At 46.7% G+C, this 23,245-nt stretch overlaps 4 protein-coding genes across 10 annotated transcripts in view; 2 read left to right on the top strand and 2 right to left on the bottom strand.

Moving 5' to 3' along the window:
• smurf2 (SMAD specific E3 ubiquitin protein ligase 2) overlaps positions 1-4,645 on the bottom strand; it is a 50,944-nt gene extending 46,299 nt beyond the window's left edge. For all 5 annotated transcript variants that reach the window (XM_084686087.1, XM_084686089.1, XM_084686086.1 and 2 more), the window contains exon 1: positions 4,145-4,645. In XM_084686087.1, coding sequence (XP_084542213.1) covers positions 4,145-4,196 — 52 coding nt within the window. In that variant the 5' untranslated portion in view covers positions 4,197-4,645. The remainder of the gene's footprint in view (positions 1-4,144) is intronic.
• A 514-nt stretch (positions 4,646-5,159) lies between these two features.
• On the bottom strand, positions 5,160-7,274 carry LOC146237758 (N-acetylmuramoyl-L-alanine amidase-like). Of its 2 annotated transcripts, XM_084686103.1 has the most exons (5): positions 7,067-7,274; positions 6,125-6,970; positions 5,760-5,970; positions 5,335-5,629; positions 5,160-5,208 (listed from the first exon to the last, which is right to left on the bottom strand). In XM_084686103.1, exons 1-5 carry the CDS (start codon positions 7,128-7,130, stop codon positions 5,191-5,193), a joined length of 1,434 nt encoding a protein of 477 aa, XP_084542229.1. In that variant the 5' UTR covers positions 7,131-7,274; the 3' UTR covers positions 5,160-5,190. The 2 variants fall into 2 exon arrangements, with proteins under 2 accessions (XP_084542229.1, XP_084542230.1); XM_084686104.1 differs by lacking the exon at positions 7,067-7,274 and having other exon boundaries at positions 6,125-6,971.
• On the top strand, positions 6,816-9,631 carry trappc5 (trafficking protein particle complex subunit 5). Its single transcript, XM_084686108.1, has 4 exons — positions 6,816-7,009; positions 7,958-8,073; positions 8,311-8,583; positions 8,681-9,631. Exons 3-4 carry the CDS (start codon positions 8,314-8,316, stop codon positions 8,975-8,977), a joined length of 567 nt encoding a protein of 188 aa, XP_084542234.1. The 5' UTR covers positions 6,816-7,009; positions 7,958-8,073; positions 8,311-8,313; the 3' UTR covers positions 8,978-9,631.
• A 210-nt stretch (positions 9,632-9,841) lies between these two features.
• Positions 9,842-20,320, top strand: mcoln1a (mucolipin TRP cation channel 1a). Of its 2 annotated transcripts, XM_084686091.1 has the most exons (14): positions 9,842-10,047; positions 13,271-13,521; positions 13,910-14,077; positions 14,365-14,521; positions 14,799-14,880; positions 15,114-15,210; positions 15,311-15,410; positions 15,754-15,860; positions 16,092-16,241; positions 16,538-16,639; positions 16,852-16,974; positions 17,404-17,610; positions 17,839-17,969; positions 18,174-20,320. In XM_084686091.1, the coding sequence occupies exons 1-14, from the start codon at positions 10,011-10,013 to the stop codon at positions 18,208-18,210; spliced, it is 1,749 nt and encodes a 582-aa protein (XP_084542217.1). In that variant the 5' UTR covers positions 9,842-10,010; the 3' UTR covers positions 18,211-20,320. The 2 variants fall into 2 exon arrangements, with proteins under 2 accessions (XP_084542217.1, XP_084542218.1); XM_084686092.1 differs by lacking the exon at positions 14,799-14,880 and having other exon boundaries at positions 13,910-14,159.
• Positions 20,321-23,245: the final 2,925 nt, after the last annotated feature.

The raw sequence follows: 23,245 nt of genomic DNA, 5'->3' as shown, positions 1-23,245 counted from the left end.
CCATACTCCCAGATGGCCCGCTGCATCGCTACAGCATGTCAAGTGTGAAACGTTTGAGCAGACAAGACATGCACACACTCCTGCAGACACTGCCTACACACACACACACACACAGACACACACACACAGACAGTGCTCTCAGTGGAACATTGTGCTGACGTGTCCAGAAAGCACAGTGACAGCCCCTATAGAAGAAACATGGGGCCAAGTCAAAGAGGAGAGCGAGAAACAGGTCTTTGATACAAGACAAGAAAGCCAGAAGTAAGCATTATGGAAATGGCCAACGCAAAGACTAAAGAATAGCCTACCGTACCCTTGTGATCACCAAGGGCCGGGTCACGCACTCTATCCTTCTCTTTAACAAGAGCATCAAAAGCTCTACACTTAGAACAGTGAGCCCCTCAGAAGAACACAGACACGAATGGCAGCGCCGGCGTCCATTGATATTCAGCTCGAGAGCCAACACAAGGCCTTTTCATTTTTCTGCTGAGAAACTTAGGAGGAGATTGCTGAAATGGATTTCTGACAAAGCCCGGGCTATTGATTGCTCCTTAAGTGGGTCAAACCGCTCGGCGGGGCCTGGCGGAGTCCAAATTAAGCTTCTGTCTGGATGCTGCCGTCGCCCCGGCCAAACAGCTGAATCACACCATTGTGAAATTCAGACTTGCTCATCGCAGGCCACTTGCAACTGTTGTGCTCTTTTGTATGAATCTAGTCTGGAGCGGAAAAAAGGCCCGGGCGATGCCACAGTGGCGAAAGCACGATAAAACAAAGGCTCAAAGACGGGCCAAGTTGACAGGACAATACCCAATGCGTGCTTGATTCTTAACGCTGGGCAACCCACGTTTCACGTATAGATTAAGAGCAAATATGGGCCTTTAATCTGCTTTCATTCAAAACATCTGGTCAGGCCTGCTGGACTGTGAACCAGCCCTAATACAACAGATTTGTTAATCCAGCTAGCAGTTAGCAGGAGGAGAAGATGGATTGATGGGTGGTTCGCTGGCAGGAATAAGGGTACGGACACAGACTACTTCCGTTTGTTGGTTTGCATCCCAAAATGCATTTCCTACATTTTGGGAGAGTCACCAGGGCTCCCGAATTAGTTCAGCATCGCGTGCTGACGATACATCCTGTGGAAGTGTGTGTTCCCTTCGAGGAAACACACAGACACAGAGGAGACATGCGCTCACACACACACACAAACAGCTCTATTTTGTGGCCGCTGACAGAATGCCTAGACCGGTGGCCCCGTCTAACTTCCCTAAAATGCACTCCCCTCCACCGCTAATGTTTGGCCTAGGACGGAGGCTGGGCCTTTATCTTAATCACCAGCTTCCTGGCTTTTCCCCACTCACACACACTCACGACGGCTCCAGGGTAGACTTCCCAAAATGCGAGCGAGCGAGCGAGAGAGAGGTTGGGAGACAGGGCGATGAGGGGTACAGAGGGTTCTTCTCAAGGGAGAGTTCGAGTCTCATGACGGTTGATCTGGAATACTATTCCACTGAGAGCTCTGTCTGTCTGTGTGTGTCTGTGTGTGTGTGTGTGTGTGTGTGTACGCTCCACAACAGTGGATCCTGAGACAATTCTTCCAGTCTCTCACTGCGAGCAATGTGCCAACTGGAGGTGAAGGACCACATGGATACGACAGCACGGCACAGCAGTGAGAGCACGCGGCCAGCCCGGCTCCCAGCAGCAGCTATGGCCAGCTCGAAAGAGGCAGAAAGAAAGACAAGAGGAGCGAGAACAAACAGCGATTGTCACCTCCCTGCAGTGTTAGAAATAGTAGCTTTCTTTTGGCCCAGATTGTTCCAATTTACAACCTTGGCAGTAAACATGGTGAGGGCGCCCATCTCATTCTGAAAACGACAGGCGACATCAGTGAAGGGGGAAATGCCCAGTGGGCAAACAATAACAGAGCCGCCAGCGCTAAACAATCCATCAATTCCCCCCCTGATGTAAGAGTAGCGCTTCGAGGGCCAAGGCCTGTGGAAAACAGTCGGGAAAAGAGGGAGGAGGGGGGGGGGGTGGGGGTGGGACTGATCTCAGATGTCGGTGGAATGTAGCTGAACCGCTGGGCCTTGATTAGCCCCCTTATTCCTTGAGTGAAATTGCATCTGAGACAGAGAGGAAATGGTAAATAAATTGCAGGCAAGCTGCGACTAACTGACAGTTTGAATGCTTGGTAAATGGCAAATCCACAGAAGAAGAAAAACCACAAAAAAAAAACACTGCCAGGGAACCCTCCCCAGGCCTCGCGGCAGCAGATAGGAGTTTATCGATTAGACAGCGGTGAGTGTGTTGGCTCGGCTCTGAAAAGGTACAGTTATAGCCATCTCTAAGCTCATCCCTCTCTCTACCTTGTTGCAAGCCAAGCACTGGGGGAGAGCACAGAGCAGACACCATGAGACCATGCAATGGCAGAAACCCACACACATCCACACCCAGAACCACACACACACACTAAAGAACAACTTGAATGCAGTTCTCCTCAGAGCGGAAGGTGGAGGCCCTCCCTCCCCCCCCCCCCCCCCCTCCTAGGTCAACCAACGAGACAGAGGATGTTCCTATGATCGGGAGAGACTCACATTTCCTCTCTGAGGTCTCACATTCCAGGGATTCCTAATGGAGACCACTGTGGCCCATTTAAAACCATTTCCCATATGGAAAAAACGAGACCCAGACATTTGCAATGGCAGCTCATTGGTAATGCTGCTCCCTAACACAGAATTTCTTGATTGTTGCGTATGAGCCTTCTATGGATCGCACACAGACAGACCTAAGATCCACTGTAGAGCGATTACTTTGCTTGCTTATCTCAGCATTCAAAATATTTAATAAGGGAAGCCTATCTAGCAGGTATGACTTGACAGTAGTGCACCACAATAGCAAACAATTGCAAGATATCATGACAATGTGCAGTAAAGTACTGACAAAGGAAAAGCCCATCGGACACCATAACCAATGCCAGACCGAGAAGCCCTTTTTCCCCCCTCTGTGAGCTCCAGCTAGCACATTACCAGATTAAATATTTAATTTGGCCAGTCCCACAAGATAGAGAGGTCTGGAATTTGCTTTGACCTGATCTGGGAGAAACATGAAAAGCAACGCCTGTCATCTCCCTCTCTCCCCAGTCAAAACAGGGCCCTCTCATGTAAACCTGCAAATGTTTGGGTTGTAATACACAGACAGAAGCTAATGGAACATGTTGATTGGATGACCTTATAGGAGACGTTAAAGGGTTGATTGGATGACCTTATAGGAGACGTTAAAGGGATTTTAAAGCATGGCTCATTGTGCAGAAACATTCCAATCATTAACTCACACCACATTTAAAACCTCCTTGATATGGCTTACTCTTGGCAGGGAATATAAACTGGCTCGTGCAAAAGGTTATTGTTTTATGAACATCAACATCATTTGTTTAATGTAGCCTAATGATAATGGGATGATAATGACAGCCTACGTTGTTAAAATTTGGTGCAAACACACTGAACTTGATGAAATAATCAAATTTTAAGAAACCAATATGACATGCAAGATATTTAGCAGACATTTGGAACACAGGCAAGTTTGTTAGCTTTTAAGTTAAGGAACCAATTCAGTTTGATAACATTAAATTAAGCCTTCTTTTTTTTTTTTTACAAAAAAATATTGTGTACAAGCTGGTTAGAACATTTGAGATAAGAACACCAGCTAACTAGATACACATCCACTGAAACTGAACAGAGGCTCACACAATTTAAGCAGAATTGGTAGAACGTAGGGCAAATATTCTCTTTGGAAGAATGGGGGTTAGCCAACGGGGGGCTAGACTAATTCATCAGGTTAGCTAGCCTAGCTACCTAGCATTGTTGTTTGCTAGCCAGCTTTATAAACCCATCCATCAAATGGTACTAGCACGCTGGTTATAGTCAGTGTGGTAGCTACCTATCTATAGTTTCTTACAACAACATATGTGCGTATATGACTGAGTTAACGTGGCTAAAAGACAAAAACTTTATCTAACTAAGTTAGCTCTAACAACACTGAATTGAATTTGTGGTTATAGCCAAAATGCACGACATACAGAACTTGCTAGTACAGGCTAAGCTAACGTTAGCTAGCTAGTAGATGGCTAGCTGGGGTTTTAAATTCTTACCTGTCAACCGCAGCTTTACTGGGCCATTTCTCCGAACTCCTTGATTAGACATACCCCTTAAAGTTCCAGCTTGACGTAAGTTTATAGAAAATATTTATCATTCATGTGTCTGTGTCTATTACTTTTTCAAATGAATTCCGACGAACCCTATGGTTGTAGCGGGTAGCTAACGTTAGTATCACAGTGAATGGAGAAGAATGGAGTCACGGCATAGTGGCCTGCATCAGCATAGCAGTGCCATGATTACACCCTCCCTCGGCTCGAGCAGATACTCGGGTGCAGGAACAAAAAAATAACGAAATTCCCAATAAACGTGTATTTCATCCCCTAAAACGTAGGCTTATCAAAATCCGTCAGGCTTTCAAAACCGAAAACTGAATTTATCACCCATTTGGGCCAGCATAACTTATGTTTGAACTCGATGTTGCTGCAGAAGTTTCGCTACTATGTTGCTGGTGGTGATTGTTCCAGCTCCACCGCCTGGTCTCAAGGAGTCAAGGAGATTTTGAACGGCGAGATACCCTACCCACTGGTGACATCACCAATCTGAAACACAATCTACCCAAGTTTTCTTCCAGCCATCAATTCCTTTTAACTACTTTGTCCATCCATAGTTTCTCCATCCTCCAACCGTTCATGCAAGTTTCCACCCATCCATCTATAAGCTGGTAATTAAATTATTCAAATCAACTTATGCATCTTGTCATGTTTTATTTTCCACATCGAATCTTTATCAATGTATAAATGTATATTGGTATTCCCAACTACATTATTATGACCACACGTTTTCCTTTCATTATACATTATATACTGTCGAATGACACCGGGACAGATAAGGTAACTCTTACAGAATGTAGTCCAAAACGGAATGGCTTTGGGCTCCACCTTGCGGCCCCTTTTAAAAGTTCACAATTCCACTGACAGATTTTGATTGCCTGTCCCACTATAGGTGTACACATAAGTGCACTGCTTGAATCTTTGACTCCAGTTCAAGTATTGACAACAACACCGTTGATCAAAAATGAATAATAATACTTATTTTTTATTCACATGGAACTTGGCTCCTGTGAGGAAAGAAATAAGTGAGCAAACATTATTTACAGTGTGTAAATCGTAACTGAAATACATAAATGATTGTATAGGCATCCTTCATCTTTATTTTACTTAAAAAAAACAGACCTGTTTCTTACCCTGAAATTCTCCCAGCTCTTGATTTCTGAGAAGAGGGCGTCTCCAGGGCAAGTTGTGTTGACCACTTGTCGGTGCCCGTGGATGGTGTAGTTGGCGGCCAGTCGCCCCTTATCCACAGCACACTTGAGCAGATGGTGTCTCACCAGCTCCAGGGAGTGGCGGCTGGGCACAGAGGAAGAGTAGTCACCGATGAAGGCCACCCCATAGCCTATGGAGTTGTGATCCCTGGTGTGTCGGCCACGGTGAAGCCAGCCTCTGCCCTCGTAGAGGTAACCGTTGGAGCCTACCACGAAGCTGCAAGGGAGGGGTGCGGTCCCAAGCCAGCGTGTCAACATAAGTGCCTTTTGAATCATGACGACTTTGAATCCCGTGGTTGTGTTTGGCTATTCGCACATTTGCCGGCAAACAGATGAGGTCAACCCACCTGTATCCAATGTCGTCCCACCCGCGGACGTCCTGGTGGAAGCGCTGCATGGCCCTCATGTCCTGGGAACACTGCTGGAAGGTCAGACAGGGCTGGCTGGGCTCATACGTGTGGTGGATGTAGAGGAAGGGGAGGGGCAGGGAGAGTGGGATGGGCGGGGCCTTGTGAGTCTCAGCGCCCCACTGACACCGAGGGATGACCGGTGGGCAGTCTGGAGGAGTTCGAAGAATGACAGAAAAGATAATACTATATCTTGTCATTTATAACAAAAGTATTGTTTTCCAGACTAGGTTTGAGGCTCGTCTCAAACAGTTTGGAAATCAAAAAGGGAAAAATGTTCAGTTTAAGTTTTAAATCAGACTCACCCCAGTACCTGTGGACAAACTCCAGTACCCCTTCTCTCACAGCCTTCTTCACCCCTGTATCCTTATGGATCCATTCAGTCCCCTCCAGTTTCCAAACCATAGCTAGGGTCTCCATAACTTGTCTCTGGAGATCCAAAGGGCCGAGGAGGGCTCTGGAATTTTCCCTGCGCTTGGGGCTAATGTGGGTGGATACACCCTCCAAACCATGCCCCTTGACACCATCAATATAGTAACCCCTCAGGATGTCACTGAGCCTGTTAGAACGTTCAGCGGAGGGCTGGTGCGCCAGCTCCATCCCTAAGATAGCACCGTCCATCCCTCCATTGATCATGGCATCGGTGGCCAGCGTGGGCAGTCGAGACAGCCCGAAGACCCGAGGCAGGAGCACGCTGTCCCAGCAGCCGTCTGGCCCCAGGCGCTGAGAGGCCGGGAAGTCCATGAGCTGGAGGAAGGAGAGTCCGAGGTTCTGGGCCAGAGTGAGGGGTATCATCCCCAGGGGAGGGGTGCCCTCCGTCTTGGCTTTCAGCCCCACTTCGATGCCAAGCAGCAGAGGCGCGAGGGCCACGGTGGTCCCGTCCTGGGTGAGGACCACCCCTCGCTCCTCCCCGTGGTCCGTCACGACATGGTGGATGGCCTTGTCGAAGAAGCCGAAGAGCGTGGTGTTGAACTCGGACGTGCTGAGGTTGTTGGAGGCGCCCAAGAAGTGGAGGGTCAGTTGGTCCTCGTGCCCTGCGGTTTTACGGAGACCTCGGACCACAGCAAGAGGGGGCAGGTGGAGGTTGGACTTCTCCACCAGCTCGACAGCACTGATGAAACTGTCCATGTCCCTTGTGTGGAGCTCTGAGACTATAACATTGTCATTTTTAGTTTGATGCAGTTCATGATGTAAGTAACATATTAACACAATATTACATTTTCATAAGATCAGGTTGTGTTAGTTACCTGTATTGTTTATGCTGTAGCATATCCCAGATAGAGAGAAAAGCCATATTATTGCAGAAACCATTCTGAAAGTTGTTGACCACCGAGGACACAGTACATGAATTCAATTCCCAGACAAGGGCAACACTGATAGCAAAATAGTCAAACTGATTATTTCAGTCTGTAAATTGGCTTTGGAACTACTGGGACTGTTCCCAGTATTAAGGTATTTCAAAAGGTTGTCTACCCAAGATTCCCAAACAATTTGTTCTCCGAAATAATTATAGTTCTAATTCTAATGAGTACCATGACGTAGAAGTGAGTGTCTGTGTTTGCATGTGCTGAGTCAATAAGCAAGGGTACTCTATGTACACACATTCCTTTTTGTATTGATTGATTCCTGTCCAGTTAACGTTTAAATAAATAACTACAAAGTTTTACTTTGATCAGATATAGGTTCAGTTTCCCTGACACAAATGAAGTCAGACTGAAACTATTAAAGAAACCCTTACAAAGAGCCAAACTCTCTCATATGTAATATGCTTATCGCTCCATTGCACTCATTCAAAACACAGAGGCATGGCCTTTGGAAAGGTAACCCCTGGTTAATGTGTGCTAGGTACTGGGTGTTTACAGAGAGATACTGTAAGACCATCTGGCTATATGATCCTACAAAATAGAATATCATGGTAATCAGGCAGTCAAAGTTATTTCACTCTCACCTGCTGACTGTCATCCTGAGATAAACCCTATATTGAGGTATACACCCTACTATGAAAACATTTGTTTTAGCTGGGTCTTTTTTTACATCATTTGTTGCTTTTTAAGTAGTGGGACGTCTTCATTATTCTGTCCATTTGTGTTGTCAAATGTACATGCATTGTAAAACATGTTTCAAGTGCTCTGGTTTAGGTTTACATCTAACATGTGACCCAATGACGTGTTATCCGGAACAGGAAACATTCGATCTTAGCACAAATCCTGAGCAACAACATCAGTTTGGTAAAGTTGGCTACATTTAGCCCCTTGTAAGTATGTTTTTCTCCTTTCTTAAATCAATATCTATATTGTATTCAGTTTTATTGCATGTATGCTTATAGAGTCTATTATCACAGTTTTTCATTCAGACTGAACAAATGGCTTTTCCCGTTAGCTAAGCTATGTTAGCCCTAGCTAGTTTAGCCAACTCCGCTAAAGGCTTGTGTTGTAAAGCAGAGTAGCATGTTTCGGGAAAACAACATAACAGCATTTATTTTACTGTGCAGAACATGGAGACTCGCTTTACCAGAGGGAAGTCGGCTATTTTGGAGCGATCACTCACGCGTCCTAAAACGGAGGTCAGCGTGAGTGCATTTGCTTTGCTCTTCTCCGAGATGGTACAGTACTGTCAGAGTCGAGTTTACTCCGTGTCCGAGCTTCAGGCTCGCCTGGCGGACATGGGTCAGGGCGTCGGTGCCAGCCTTCTGGATGTGCTTGTGTTGAGAGAGAAGAACGGTAAAAGAGAGACAAAAGTACTGAACATCCTGCTCTTCATTAAGGTAAGTTAAGATCTGCATGAAAAGCGAAATTGCAGTGGGCTTGTGTAGTATGCCCGAAGCTAGACCCGCAGTTTCACCGCTACCCATTGTACTCAAGGTATCTGTGTGGAGGTCCCTGTTCGGGAAAGAGGCAGACAAGCTGGAGCAGGCCAACGACGATGACAAGACCTACTACATCATCGAGAAAGAGCCCCTCATCAATGCCTTCATCTCGGTACCCAAGGAGAACAGCACCCTCAACTGTGCAGCCTTCACTGGGGGCATCGTGGAAGCCATCCTCACCCACAGTGGCTTCCCTGCCAAGGTGACCGTGCACTGGCACAAGGGCACCACTCTCATGATCAAGTTTGACGAGGCTGTCATCGCCAGAGACAAAGCGCTGGAGGGCAGATAAAGGGAGGGTGGGACAGGAGGAACAGCGGACGGTGTGCATTGACTCGTGCCAGGTCCGTGGTTGTCGGCCGTTTTTTGTTTCCTTTTTTTGTAGAGGGTCACGGATTGTGACGAGTCATAAAGGGTCTTTGATTATTGTACAGTTCAAGCTGACTAGCTGTCTTGTGAAATAAAAATGAGTTCCATTTTCATTTCGGTAACCAGTATTTAGTCTGCTTTGATGAACGACAACAACATGGGGACACAGATAGGAACCATCTGTATGTTATGATCAGTCAAGAGATGTACAGTAGAAGAAGAATACCCATTCAAAAGAAAGTAGAATTGATACTGTAATGGCAGTTTGGGTGAGGTTGGGTAAAGCAAATGACGTTTGTTTAATCTGATGAACGTTTAGCAACACATTAAAGTATGTTTTAGTCTGTTTGGAATCATCTGGTTAACTGGCAGCACTTTAAACTAAGTATAATGCATTTGGATTGAAATCTTGTGGGTGTACCATGTCAGTGTCAGTTCAAACCTGTAAGCGTCATTGAAAAATGTAAATACAATAAGATATACAGCCATCTTTTATTGTTGTGTGACTTTTATGTTTTGTGTAAAGTTTATAGCTTGTATATTGCTTGTCTAGCTGAAAATAAAATGCTCAAACGAATTTGCATGTTTTTGGCATGAAGGAAGCTTTGTCAAATCAGTAATTACAGTATTGTGTGCCGTAGGAGAGGTTTACTAAACAGAGTAGAACATTAAATGAAATACCCACAACCTAACTGGTTTATTGTTGTCTGAACTAACAGACCCCTGAAAAAAAAAAAAACGGTTTCACGCTGTCACATGGCGTGCGTCACATGACTTTGGTCGGAGGAAGTGTTGTTTCAGTATAGTCTAGGGCAGTAACATAGACCTCATTGATGTCTCCACTGGTATTTAACGGCAACATTACATCTTATTTGAAATAGATTTTATTTGATGTGTATTTATTGTGACACTGTTCACATTTTATGTTTATTGATGCATAGTTTTAAGACATTTACATGGCTTCCTCAACCGTGATCAACGATGTCTCAGGAGGTATGTATGCCGCTGCCCGGCTAGCTGGCTAGCTTTTGTATTTTCCAGGAGTTGCGACTTCAATGTTACTGTTTCTGATGTTTATTATTTTAGCTTTAACGTATGTATCATATGTAGCTTCACTTAGCTTTTAATTATCAAATGAGGATCATGGATTCTACATGTTATTCAAGCTCGTGTCCCCAACGTTTTTGTACGTTACTGCAAGCAGGTTGTAGACCACAAGTTTAGTTTTTCGTCCTAGACGATAACGTCCTAAATGCTATGCACATGTTTCTTCAAATGTTAGCATTAACAGTGTGATTGCAACGCTTTAGCAACGGAAAAGTAATAACTATCAGAGGTGACAATAGTACAACAGACGTTGTTACTAACACATGAATTACATTGTGTGTCACGTAATCCCTAGTCTGTAGGTCAAGTAAAGTGAAGTCTGAAAAACAATTATTATGACCTAGGCTGTGCATCAACATGTTTGTGAACGTGCTTGATCATCATCATTTTGTGTAAGTGCAGTTACCATACTATTGTACCCTAATGCTGTTGAGGGATTTGGCCTGAATTCCAAAGAGAAAAGTAATTGTGCCCCGTGCAGGTTGAAGCTGAAAGAATCTATTGTTGTCTATCCCCCCTCCCTCCCCTCATCCCAAAGACCTCTCCCAGATTGATCTTGCCCCCTGGTCTGCACCCCCCACCCATTCTTATATGTCTGACTGTATCGGACTGACATTCAAAGTTTGCATTGTTCCATTCCATGCACTTTATGAACCCCTCTGTTGTGCCACACAAGATCAAGTTTTTCGGTTGAAAACTTTCACTTCTGTATAGCAATTACCAATTACCAATTTAACTCTCTTTTATGACAGGAAGTGAGAGTGTAAGCTTACTTGCCAAAAGCATGTGGAATTTTGATGGTACTATAGCGTGGATCAAGGATCCTTTCATAACAAGACCTATTCCCCACTAACAATATTCCATTAGTCAACAACACTTGTTCTGTTTATTGTCCAGTGATTCACATTTCTTTGCCGATGCGCAATCTCGGCCACCGCAAAAGCAGTTCCTCTTGTTAAACAGTCGATGACATGGAGGTGAACTAGATTAGTGTGCTGTGGTTGTGGTGCGAGCACTGTAGCATGAAAGACCTACAGGATGAGATCGTGGGTGGCCAAGTGCAGACGGATGGCAGCAGATCCAGCCGTCTGATACAGAGATTTTGACATTTCCCTCATCTTGTGGGTGACTGACTGACAGGCTCACTGCTGTGACAACATAGTCTGCCCCCCCACACACACATACACTGGCTGAGGGGAGGGGGGAGGGGGGCATATTTCACTGGTATGCCTCCTCTCGCCCGGTTCAGAACTCGATGGATTGGATTTTTCCACCGGGTTTGATTTGTCTTGAGTGACAGGATCGCAGCGTTGCTGATACTGTTTGTTTTGCTTAATCCTTATCATCCCATCCGTGATAAAACATCTGCTCTTTTATTGTCTTGGCTTGTCTCTATGACATGGAATGGTGTTTGGAAGGAGAGTGACGCTTTCCTTTGAAGCAGACCAAGGAGAACGTTATTGCCTCTCGAGTTTTTCGGAGGCCTTTCAAGATACATTCTTCATATACCTGGATACGATGGATTTGTTATATTCTTTTCTCTCATACGCCTACCCACTCATATATACTCTATAGATCAGTGTGGTTATCTAGGTGCTTTTTTTAATAGGAAGAGGTAAATGCAGGTGCTGTTAATAGGAAGAGACTTTTTTGATGCATCTTCACTGTAGATTTTGCGCAATCATTGAGTTTCCACAAGGCCATAGACATCCACAGTTTAACCTTTTCATTGTGGAGGGATTTGAAACAGTCACATAAAAATCACACTGACTCTTTAGCGGGAGGTTTTGCTGATGGGGGGGGGGGGGTCATGCTTCTGTGTTCTAGGCCAGAAGTTTACCAGAAGTGTGTTGAACAGCAGTTCATTTACATGTCCAACTCCCCTTTCCTCATTTGCTGCTAAGATTCTGTTGGGTCAGGGTTTTTTTTTTCAAATGTGCCAGAGCCTGTTTCAGTCAAATGCTGCAATAATCTCCAGCAAGCATCATTAAAATATCCTAACCCTAACCCAACAATACAATGTGTTTTTCTTGAGCGTAAAAATAACCACCAGTTGAAATAGTTGTGTTGGAGGGAATTTGCCGACCTCAGCACCCACATGCATTGCATGTTATCCAGCAAGCTACTAGAAAATCAGGTCATCAATCACAGACAAGCTGTGTACAGGTTAAAATCCTGAAACATCGACGAGCCTGTCACCTGAAGGTGAAGGTGTTGCTTCAGCCTTACCGTCTCACTAATCCCAGGAATCTCACTCTCCCAAATATTTTCTATCGTTTCAGTTCTGGCACGGCGGAGCTTCGCATGCGTAACCAGAGACGCCCATCTCCGGTTGCGTAAAAGGCCGCCAGGCTGCCTCGCGCGTCCAGGCCAAAGGTTTACGCTGTGGGGAGGCTGTTTTGAGTGACAGGCCTCTGCCTTCTGAGCTCCAGAAGTTGATTTAAGAGGCTTTTTTCCCCCGGATGCGTGTGTGTGTAGAGCCGGTGAAACTGGAACAGAGGGTGACACTTTCAGCCTGGGGGATTTGGGATAGATGGGGACTTCAGGCTGTGCTCAGGGCGGTGACAGTACAGGACTGTCACACGCAGCCACGTGGGTGGTGACGGAAGCTTGTCGTTGGCTCGCGGTGCAAACACGCTTTTTATCGGAGAGTGGCTTTAGCAACGAAAACAAAAAAGTTCAGTTGTCTAGTCAGTAAACTAGACACACTAGACTGGACTCGAGGGTGAAGCAAATTGAAGTCAGTCATGGTTCTGTAGGATAGTACTAGTTCATCCACTTCCTCCTCCACACCCTCCTCACTTCCTCTGTCAAACACATTTCCACGTACCAACGAAGACTGAGTAGTTGCGGTGAAGTGACACAAGGTCAGAAGTCAGTGCTGTAGCAACCCTTGTGTTCATTGTAGAGACGGGTCTTTGAGTCTCCTGCAAAAGGAAAAATGGAGGGGAAAGGGAAGTTGCTGAGACTGAGAGTTTTTGTGGTGGTGTCTGGTGGTCATCAGATTACCCTGGCGTTCTTAACCCACATTTGTTGATCTGATAGTTTACTTTCACATCCTAAAATTCACATTCAAACGCTGTTCTCTCCCTCTCTGTTTCTCTTCCAGAGAAGGAGAGGCTGTTCTCCTCTGTAGCTCACTACGGCTCCAACGACAGCGGGGGTGAACACAGCCATGGCAACCCCCGGTTACCCACGACAACGGGGAGTTGGCTGGGCGCCGACCAGGAAGAGGAGGAGGCACTCCGCAGGAAGCTGAAGTACTTCTTCATGAGCCCCTGCGACAAGTTCCACGCCAAGGGGCGCAAGCCCTTCAAACTGGGCCTGCAGCTTCTCAAGATCATCATCGTCACTGTTCAGGTGAGACGTGGTCACCTTGGAAGGCGGCCATTTTGTTTTCGTAGGGATTTACTACTGTGAAGCCAGGCTAGTTTTTATGCATAACAAGCAATGCAAACGTTGCTTACTAAGCGGTCCTGTGGTTAACTTCCAACTGTACAAACACCGTCGATCCATAAGGGCACTTTGACAATCAATGAAGTCTCTTTGGGTAGGATAGGAAAGCTGTATTATGTCATGAATTACGTACACAAGTTATGTAACAGTTGTGGGTATGTATTATCATTTTTTCTTAAAAAGTTGAATGACTCACTCTCACTCTTACCCCCTCACTCTGTCTTCCTCTCTCTCTCTCGCTCTCTCTCTCTCTCTCTTCCCCCTATCCCTCCCACCCTTCTCCTGTGCCAAGCTGGTGCTGTTTGGCCTCAGCAACCAGATGGTGGTGACCTTCAAAGAGGAGAACACCATGACCTTCAAACACCTCTTCCTGAAGGACTTCGACGAGGGCTCGGACGACACGTTTTCCGTCTACACGCAGGACGACGTCTACGACCACATATTCTACGCCATCGACCAGGTAGCTGACACCGCCGGCCAGACACAACCGAGCGCGGCGCGTGTCATCCGTTCCCCCAAAGTCCCCTGCACGTCTCAGCGAGGTGAACGTGCCTAAGGGGACTACCCACAGTCCACTGCATCGTGCAAATAATCAATTTCCTTCCCACTTCTCTTTTATCCGGCTGTTTCATATTTTTCCAGAAACAAAAACAACCAAAGAAATCGTGTTTGGATTGGAATTTTGCCTCTTTCACCCTTCCGCCTCGCGTTCTCAACCGTGCCCTTATCCCCCCCCCCTTTCCCCAGTACTTGGTGTTACCGGAGACCACCGTGGGGCGCTACGCGTACGTGTACGGCGTGGGCTACAATGGCAGCGCCCTCTCCCTCTGCCAGCAGTACTACAAGAGGGGCAGCATCGACCCGGCCAACGACACCTTCAACATAGACCCGAGCGTCGTCACCGGTGGGTGTGTCACTCTGCCCTCCCCTTCCCTCCCCCCACGTGCTGGTACAAGCGAATCACCCGTCTCTTTTAAAGTGTATACACACGCGAGTACATTTAAAACAATACGGTATATGTCAGCGTGCTTTTCCGAGGGAAAGAGAGAGATGATCCTTTAGGTGTGTCTAAATAAAAGGCTGGACTTCAGCTACGTTTGAGCTTGGGAATGGCATCATGTCTGTCTGATGATGTCATAGACATCTGCTGGAAACTAAGACGTGTCTGTCCTGTCCTCCAGACTGCATAGGTGTGACTCCCCTAGCTGCCCCTCCAAAGCCTTTAACCAGCGATTACAAGAACTTTACCCTCAAGTTCCACAAGTATGTTTTCCTCCATGCCTCCAGGCCACTGTGTCAACACATTGGAATGTAACAGTGGAATGAACTGAAGTAAACATGGTTTTCTACACACACCTGATGTAAGTTTTGTTTTTGTAATTTTCCCCCTCTCTCTCTCTGTCTCTCTCTCTCTCTGTCTCTCTTTCTCTCTGTCTCTCTCTGTCTCTCTCTCTCTCTCGTCTCTCTCCACCCCACCCCCCCCCCCCACCCGGCAGGCTCATCAACGTGACGATACAGTTCCAGCTGAAAGCCATCAACATTCAAACCATCATCAACAACGAGATTCCCGACTGTTACACCTTCTTCATAACGGTGAGCGGCGGCCCTCAGCGCACCATCACCCCCGTTCATGTACAGCCTCCGTGTGTTCCAGCAGGACGGACCGTGTGTGCTGTCTTTCCCCCCCTAACAGATCGTGTTGGACAACAAAGCCCACAGCGGCAAAGTGCAGATCAGTCTAGGCAACCAGGCGTCGATAAAGGAGTGTAAAGACCCCAGTGTGTCCGGACATGGTGAGAGGACCCACACAGAGATACACACACACACAGATACACACACACACACAGATACACACACACACACACACACATATGTAGATACACGCACACACAGAGATACACACACACACACAGAGATACACACACACACACATATGTAGATACACGCTCACACAGAGATACACACACACAGAGATACACACACACACACACACACACAGATACACACACACAGAGATACACACACACACACACAGATACACACACACAGAGATACACACACACAGAGATACACACACACACACAGAGATACACACGCACACAAAAGAGACGCGTCGTCCTTTCCCCCTCCCCGTAGCGGAGAACTACACGCGGCTGACGTTTGACGTGGCGGTGGCGGTGGTGTGTGTGCTGTCCCTGCTGCTGTGTGGACGCTCCATCCTGAGAGGCGTCATCCTGCAGCACGTAAGAGACCCTGCGGGGGAGGAGGGGGAGGAGGAGGGGGAGGAGGAGGAGGGGGGAGGAGGAGGAGGAGGGGGGAGGAGGAGGGGGAGGGGGAGGAGGAGGGGGAGGGCGTGTGAAGTGGGGGACTGTATCGATACCCAGGAGTGGAGTCATTGACGAGCGCGCTCTTTTCATCCAGTCCCTTACTCTCTACTCACATCCCCCCCCCCCTCCCCCCCCACACACACACAGGAGTACGTCCGGTTCTTCAAGGTCAGTCTGAGCCGCCCGGTGAGCTGGTCGGACAGGATGGAGTTCATCAACGGCTGGTACATCCTCCTGATCATCAGCGACATCCTCACCATCACCGGCAGCTTCATCAAGATCGGCATCGAGTCCAAGGTGGGCCCACACTGCCCCCAGGAGGCCCCGTTTGGCCTCCCATTCTCCAGGAGTTTGCCTGACGCTGTCTACCCTTAGCGGCGGTCCTTAAGCCTGGTCCTCTGGGCCCACTATGTTTCTACATGTTTCCCTGCTCCGACAGACCCGATAGTTGTTATCGGGCTCCTGCAGAGCTTGATCGTTCCCCATACGTTTGAGTCAGCACTCCTATTCATTGTGACACTCTGAATATTTGGTGGTCGATCTACAATCTCTAAATGGCTCTGTGTGTTGTGTTTCTGCTCGTGCCTGGTCAGAACTTGTCCTCGTATGACCTGTGTGGTATCCTGCTGGGAACCTCCACCTTATTGGTGTGGGTTGGAGTCATTCGCTACCTCAGCTTCTTCCAGAAGTACAATGTAAGACGCGCTCTTATACACACACACACACTGCAGACTTGTGTGAATGCCTTTATACAGGTAGCACACGCACACACAGCTTTGGTGTACGTGAGACTGACTGCTCCTCTCTGCCTCCCTCCCTCCTTGTCTTCCTCCTTCTCACTCACCCTCTCTCCCTCTCTCCCTCCCTCTCTCCCTCTCTCCCTCCCTCCCTCCTTCCCTCCCTCCAGATTCTGATCGTCACCCTCCGGGCTGCGTTCCCCAACGTGATCCGTTTCTGCTGCTGCGTGGCCGTCATCTACCTGGGCTACTGCTTCTGCGGCTGGATCGTGCTGGGGCCCTACCACGTCAAGGTAGACCAGCACACACCCACCCCCCAAACAAGGGCACCCACACCCCCGTTACTACGCTCGCTCCATGCCTGAACGGAGTCAGAAGTCGTCAGAAGGCTTGGAATTGAAAATGTTTGAAGTTTTTTGTTTGTTTGTTTATTTGAGCAGTCAAGTGACAGGCTAACCAAAACAGGAATATGCCCCCTTTTTCCTCCTCTAATTCTGTTTCTCTATCTCTCTTTCTCTATGCGTCTTTCACTCTGTGCCTCTCTTTTCTTCTCTCTCTCTCTCTCTCTCTCTCTCTCTCTCTCTCTCTCTCTCTCTCTCTCTCTCTCTCTCTCTCTCTCTCTCTCTCTCTCTCTCTCTCTCTCTCTCTCTCTCTCTCTCTCTCTCTCTCTCTCTCTCTCTCTCTCTCTCTCTCTCTCTCTCTCTCTCATCCCTCCCCCTCAGTTCCGCTCCCTCTCCATGGTGTCGGAGTGTCTGTTCTCGCTCATCAATGGGGACGACATGTTCGTGACGTTCGCCGGCCTGCAGGAGAGCAGCACGCTGGTGTGGGTGTTCAGCCAGGTGTACCTGTACACCTTCATCTCCCTCTTCATCTACATGGTGCTGTCGCTCTTCATCGCGCTCATCACCGGCGCCTACGAGACCATCAAGGTGGGTCGGGGGCGTTGGATGGAAACCCCCCTCTCCCCCCCCCCCCGTCGTGAAAAGCGGTCGCTTCACCTTTCACACCCCGGTGATGTCGCGTCGCGTAGGCTTACGGGAGGCGTCACCACACACACACTCCTATCCGTATCCTATGATATGCTTTGTGTAAGATCCTCCCCCCCCTCTCCCCCGCACACACCACAGCGATCATGTCTCCTGTTCCCTCCCTCCCAGCACCAAGTCCAGGAGCCCGTCCACATCACGGACCTGCACGCCTTCATCGCCGAGTGCACCGACACCCCCTGCTCGGGGAAGTTCCGGGGGCTGGAGACCTCGCCCTGCTCCTTCTTCTGCTGCTGCGACAGGTGCGGGGGGGGGGGGGTCGAGGGAGGGTGTCGGGGGGGGTCAGGGGTGAAAGGTCAGAGAGGTGGCAGCGGGAATGATGTTTACTGTACAAAGTGTGGATACGTTGCAACACGGGAATAAGGGAGATAGTCTGGTCATTGCGTTGACAAATAGTGACCGTTTTTTTTTCCCCTCCTAATCTTGAATTTGTTTTGTTTCTTCAGAACCACAACCTACGAGGACACCCTCCTGGTCAACTGAGTCGCCTCCTGTGGCTGAACCCACAGCGCCCTCTGGTGGTCGACACACAGCACAATCCATTCTGGCTTGGTCACCATCCTACCTGGACCATACATGAGCACATACTTAAGCTTTGAGGTTCTCTGCTCAACAGCATACAGACAGGGGCCCGACACCACAAGCTTAAAGTAACTGGAGAGGAGAATGTGTTTCGTCTGTGTTAGTGTTGTGCAGGATCTCGTGCAGTTGCGTGCTGGTCAGCCAACCCATATTTTGCACCACGGCCCCCCACCCATATTATCAAATCTGGAATAGCGCACCATGCTAACACTGTCATGTCCACATCCGTGGAAAGGGGATGCTGGGAACTGGACACACAATCTGAGTTTCAGTGTATTTTAAATCTATATATATATATGCATATATTATCATTTGTTCTTCCTTTCTTCAGTGGGTACCACTACAACACAAAAGACATGGACAAAGTGGGTTTTTGCATCTTGTCCGGATGCTCAAGAAGATGAGATGTATTTTACGAGGCAGAGGGAGAGAGACAGAGAGAGAGACAGAGAGAGAGACAGAGAGAGAGACAGGGAGAGAGACAGGGAGAGAGACAGGGAGAGAGACAGGGAGAGAGACAGGGAGAGAGACAGGGAGAGAGACAGAGAGAGAGAGAGACAGGGAGAGAGACAGAGAGAGAGAGAGACAGAGAGAGAGAGAGACAGAGAGAGAGAGAGACAGAGAGAGAGAGAGACAGAGAGAGAGACAGAGAGAGAGACAGAGAGAGAGACAGAGAGAGAGACAGAGAGAGAGAAAATGATCAATGACAGATCTCCTTACCTCTATAGAGAGCGCTTATGCAGTACTTTCTCAAAAACTCTTGAAAATGTGTTAATATTTGCCTGGCCTTCGGTTCTGAACAGATCTCTCGTCAAATAGTATGTCATGGTGAAAGATCACCGAAGACTCCTGAATAAGCTGAAGGACCTTTAATATATGATTATTTCAAGCCCAGCTCCAGTACCAGAACTTCACCCAGGTTTATGTAAATGGATCACAGGGTATTAATGAGATGCGTTTTCTCACACAGTTTTGTAAATATTTTTTTGTCAACGGTACACTTGTCAACTATACAAATATTGAACAAAGTTATTTGATTGTGGACCAGTAGCTGTGTGAATTTCCACTTGCACGCCAAGGAAACAAAACCGTCTTGTCACATTTTGCATGACTTGAACGTCACTTTTCTAAAGGAGGTAAGCGAGGGACGGAGGGAAACTGAGCTCATGCATCTTTTAAAAGCCGGATGGGGTTTCAAACGTTCCGTCTATCTCCCTCTACCTCCTCTGCTCGTGGTTAATGTACGAACTTTGTCAAAGTCCAGACAAAGACTGGAATGAACTGGGGGGAAATGAGAGAATGAGGAGGGGTAAACAAGGCCGGAATAGACGGTGCACTGAACTATTGACCCAGAATCATCTCAGTGTTTTTATTTTTCTGGTTTCTGTTCCTGTTGTTTTTATGTTGTTTGTTTTTTTTACTGATAACTATGTCTGATATAAAAACTCTAACCAATGACTTTCTCGCTAGAGGGAGTTCAGGGTCTGTTTTTAATAGTTGATCTGTAGCTTGACAAACAAACGCACAAGGGGGGGATAAGGACTAGCATTGTAGGGACTTTTTTTAGTGTTTAGTGGTCAAGTGTTGTGCTCATTCTGGATTTTCTTCATCAATAACGGATAAACTGCCTTGCGGTGATTTTAGACTTGTTCTCATTAGTATATGTTGAAAGGGGTATAAGGCTCATGTTAAATCTAAAAGCTCAGGTTAGGGAAAGACCTTGTCTGAAGAACATTTGGTCATAGCTCAACCATAGAATAACCTGACCAACAAACAACATTGTACCATGTGGTAAATCTTGATTCAAAATCTTCTTGCCTTTTACATGTCTGCCTATTTAGATGTACCTATTTGCAGTTTTTAGTCATTCATAAATGTTCTCCATGTTTACAGTAGCCTACCACATTTGAAAATGTCGATCATCTGCCTGAGTCTTAATCTTGATTATGAATGTGTGCCTACCACTCTCGGTAGGATGCTAATCCTCACATTAAAAAATCCTGTCTGAAAACCCATGTGGATATATTTAATATGTCGTAAGGTGTTGATGCAAAGCACCAATCGTCTGTGTGGAATTTCCATAATCCCAGCTGAATTTGTTTACTTCATTTGAAGCATGAATATTCACCATATTGGTTAAAACAGCCCTTGCCAACCAGATTGCAGTCTCTGGTAGAAGCATCTGAAATTTAAGATAAGGGCCCAACTGTTCCTTCTACCTTTGACTGTAATTACTTGCAACATCCACAAGAGGGAGCACATGATTCACTGATTGCTCCAGCTTTCCAGACACAGACAATAACATCCTTGAGGAAATAGCCTGTCAAGGTTAACAGAGGAAATAGATGTCCAGACACACCACAGAAACATACATTATAAGCGAGGACATGAATAATCCCATTTAAATATGAATAATAGCATGTCTGATCAACCTTGGTGCAAATTCAAGGCAGGAAAATGACAAGTGATAGGATATATTCTCAACAGACATTTCCAAGGTGACCTTCTTGCTGATGTAACTTCCTGGACAGCGTTTGGCAGCTGATAGAGTACATCGTTGCCTCCACTTCACTTAATCTAATATGATCATACATTATAGTACTGGCTGGGCCTCCACTCGCAGGCTGTTGGCTATTGCTGACCACCATCAAACTCCAGCTCACCAAACTGCCAGACCAAGTCAGTTTACTTACAGCTACAACATGTACATATTGTTACTTTCATAGATATTATTAGCTTAGGTTGTTCTCAGTTGTCGGTGAATTATTTAGTATTATTCTTTTTTTTAGTTTATTCTTACCTTGTTAATATATTGTTGATAAGTACAGCAGCTCATGTAGGTTAGGACTCTTTATAATGTTTTTATAATTGTTTTATTTCAGGGTAAATAGGCTGCTAGGGCTTGTCAAGTGGAGCAGGACTAAATATTTGACTTGTTAAAAATGGGTGATAAACTTGAACTTTGTGCCTTACCGACTAAATGTCTTTCCGTTGGCGGTTTGATTATGTGTGTGTGTGTGTGTGTGTTGGCTGCTGGCTTATTTGAGGACAAAGAGGGGGTGTCTTTTGGAATATGTCTGACTCACTCAGCTTTGCAAGTACATTTATTTTCTTTCATATGGCGCATGCACTGTACTGCATCTAAATATAACAGGGATAAATGGCACTATGAGGAGGAAACTGTGAAGATATTACTCATAGTGGTACAATGAAAGGTGTGAGATCATTGTTTACACTGTCTCATATGAACCTGAAGTTTCACAAAGTAAAAAGAAAGTTGTGTTCTGTTGTAAAGGGTGTTTTTAATGTCCAGGGAATCGAACATTAAAAACCGGGGATTTTTCTGGGGAAATATCCTTGTGTTTCAGCAGGTTGTTTGTGTGTGTACGTGTGCGTGTGTATGTGTGTTTGTGCACCCTCGTGTCGTATATCTGTGACTTCAGCGTTGTGTCAGTGGGAGGATGTCTGACTGTCTCACGCCTCTTCACCACTGGCTATGTGTGGGCTTGTTTATTTGTTTGTGCTGTGGGCAGCGCATGCAGCTGTCGCGTCATTCCTGGAAGAAAAAAAAGGAATGCTGTTTTCTCCAAGGGCCAAGAGAGAAGACCACACGGACAGGCCCAGAGACAATCTACCAGGTGGACTGCAACCAACCTCCTCTGTACCACAGTCCCCCCCGCCCCACGCTGAGCCACGCCCGTGTCTTGACAGCAGGACAGGATGTCAGGTAGGAAAGCAGGAAGTATGTCAGTTTAATGGCTTCAATAATGAACCGATGACAGCTTACCAGCACGGTGTGGAATATACTAAGCTAGTGTTAGGGTTAGGGTGAGGCCACTCAGCCCAGGCCCAGGCCCAGGCCCACCCCAAACCCCACCCCCTCCCAGAAGACTGGAAAGGCAGGCCAGAGATTACACTATCACCACAGCCCTGTGAGTAGCTGGGAGAGAGAGAGGCGGGTCAGTCAGTCAGACAGACAGACAAGATGACTCATCCACTTCCACACAGACTCTAATGAGGTGCGGGTGAAGGATGGACACACTGACATCCACACACACACAGGCACGGCCAAAGACACACACACACACGCACACACACACACACACTTCTGGAACGGGATGAGATTTCCTTGTCAGCGTCTTCTTACTCAGACCTGCGTTTGTGTCTTCTGGCGATTGCTTCCCTTCTCCCCTCTGGCACTGAATTGAGTTTTCTTTGCCCGAGGCTTAGTCTCTTTTCAAATCCTCCTCTTCTTCTTCCCGCTACCTCTTTGTCCTTGTGTTCCATAACAGAAAAAAATGGTTGATGTCAGATTTCTTTGCCCATTCAAACTCTCTCTCTCTCTTTGGTTTTCTCTCTTTCTGTCAATCTCATAGTCTTTGTATGGTTTCGTCTTTTTACTCAGTCCTATTGTGAGGCCAGCAGCTGCAACTGAGAGCTGGGAAAAAGACTGCCACTTCCTTTGTGGGTGTATCAAGAAGACCCATGCAGAAAAGAGACTCTATTCTCTTCATAAGATCATTGTACAGATTTACTTCATGCAAATATGTGATGCAATCTTGTTTTGGACGATAAAAATATATGAATAAGGCCTTTCCCGTGCTTTTAGGAATTCCAATGGTTTAAAATGCGTTCATGTTAGACGTATCTGCGTGTCTTGATGTCTTATGTGTAGTCTGGTTTAAATGGAGACACCCAGAGCCATGTTTACATTGGTTTTAAACATTAACCATTCAGCTGGATTTTGGAACTTCATACAGAGAGTATGGATGGAGGGTAAGGTGGGGGGAGAGGGCGAGGGCGAGGACCAGCGAACTAAAGAAAGGGGAAAGAGGGAGGTGGTTCAATCTGACATCATTGCTGCTTTGAATAAACCACGGCCTGTGTTTGTGATTGGCTAATGACTGTGTGCGACTTATTCTTTGACCATGCTTCT

This window comes from Hypomesus nipponensis, chromosome 21 (genome assembly GCF_054491055.1).
Source record: "Hypomesus nipponensis isolate SF chromosome 21, ASM5449105v1, whole genome shotgun sequence".
NCBI lineage: Eukaryota > Metazoa > Chordata > Actinopteri > Osmeriformes > Osmeridae > Hypomesus > Hypomesus nipponensis.
Note: the sequence above shows the minus strand (reverse complement) of the source record. Positions and strands in the feature narration are given on the sequence as shown.

Excerpts from the sequence above, each read along its gene's own strand:
- LOC146237758 (XM_084686103.1), bottom strand. The coding sequence starts at position 7,130 with ATGGTTTCTGCAATAATATGGCTTTTCTCTCTATCTGGGATATGCTAC. Across the intron at positions 5,971-6,124 it reads GTTTGTCCACAGGTACTGGG|ACTGCCCACCGGTCATCCCT; the intron begins GTGAGTCTGATT and ends GAACTCCTCCAG. Across the intron at positions 5,630-5,759 it reads TGGGACGACATTGGATACAG|CTTCGTGGTAGGCTCCAACG; the intron begins GTGGGTTGACCT and ends CCTCCCTTGCAG.
- trappc5 (XM_084686108.1), top strand. The coding sequence starts at position 8,314 with ATGGAGACTCGCTTTACCAGAGGGAAGTCGGCTATTTTGGAGCGATCA. Across the intron at positions 8,584-8,680 it reads ACATCCTGCTCTTCATTAAG|GTATCTGTGTGGAGGTCCCT; the intron begins GTAAGTTAAGAT and ends ATTGTACTCAAG.
- mcoln1a (XM_084686091.1), top strand. The coding sequence starts at position 10,011 with ATGGCTTCCTCAACCGTGATCAACGATGTCTCAGGAG. Across the intron at positions 10,048-13,270 it reads GATCAACGATGTCTCAGGAG|AGAAGGAGAGGCTGTTCTCC; the intron begins GTATGTATGCCG and ends TTTCTCTTCCAG. Across the intron at positions 15,411-15,753 it reads CCCCAGTGTGTCCGGACATG|CGGAGAACTACACGCGGCTG; the intron begins GTGAGAGGACCC and ends CCCTCCCCGTAG.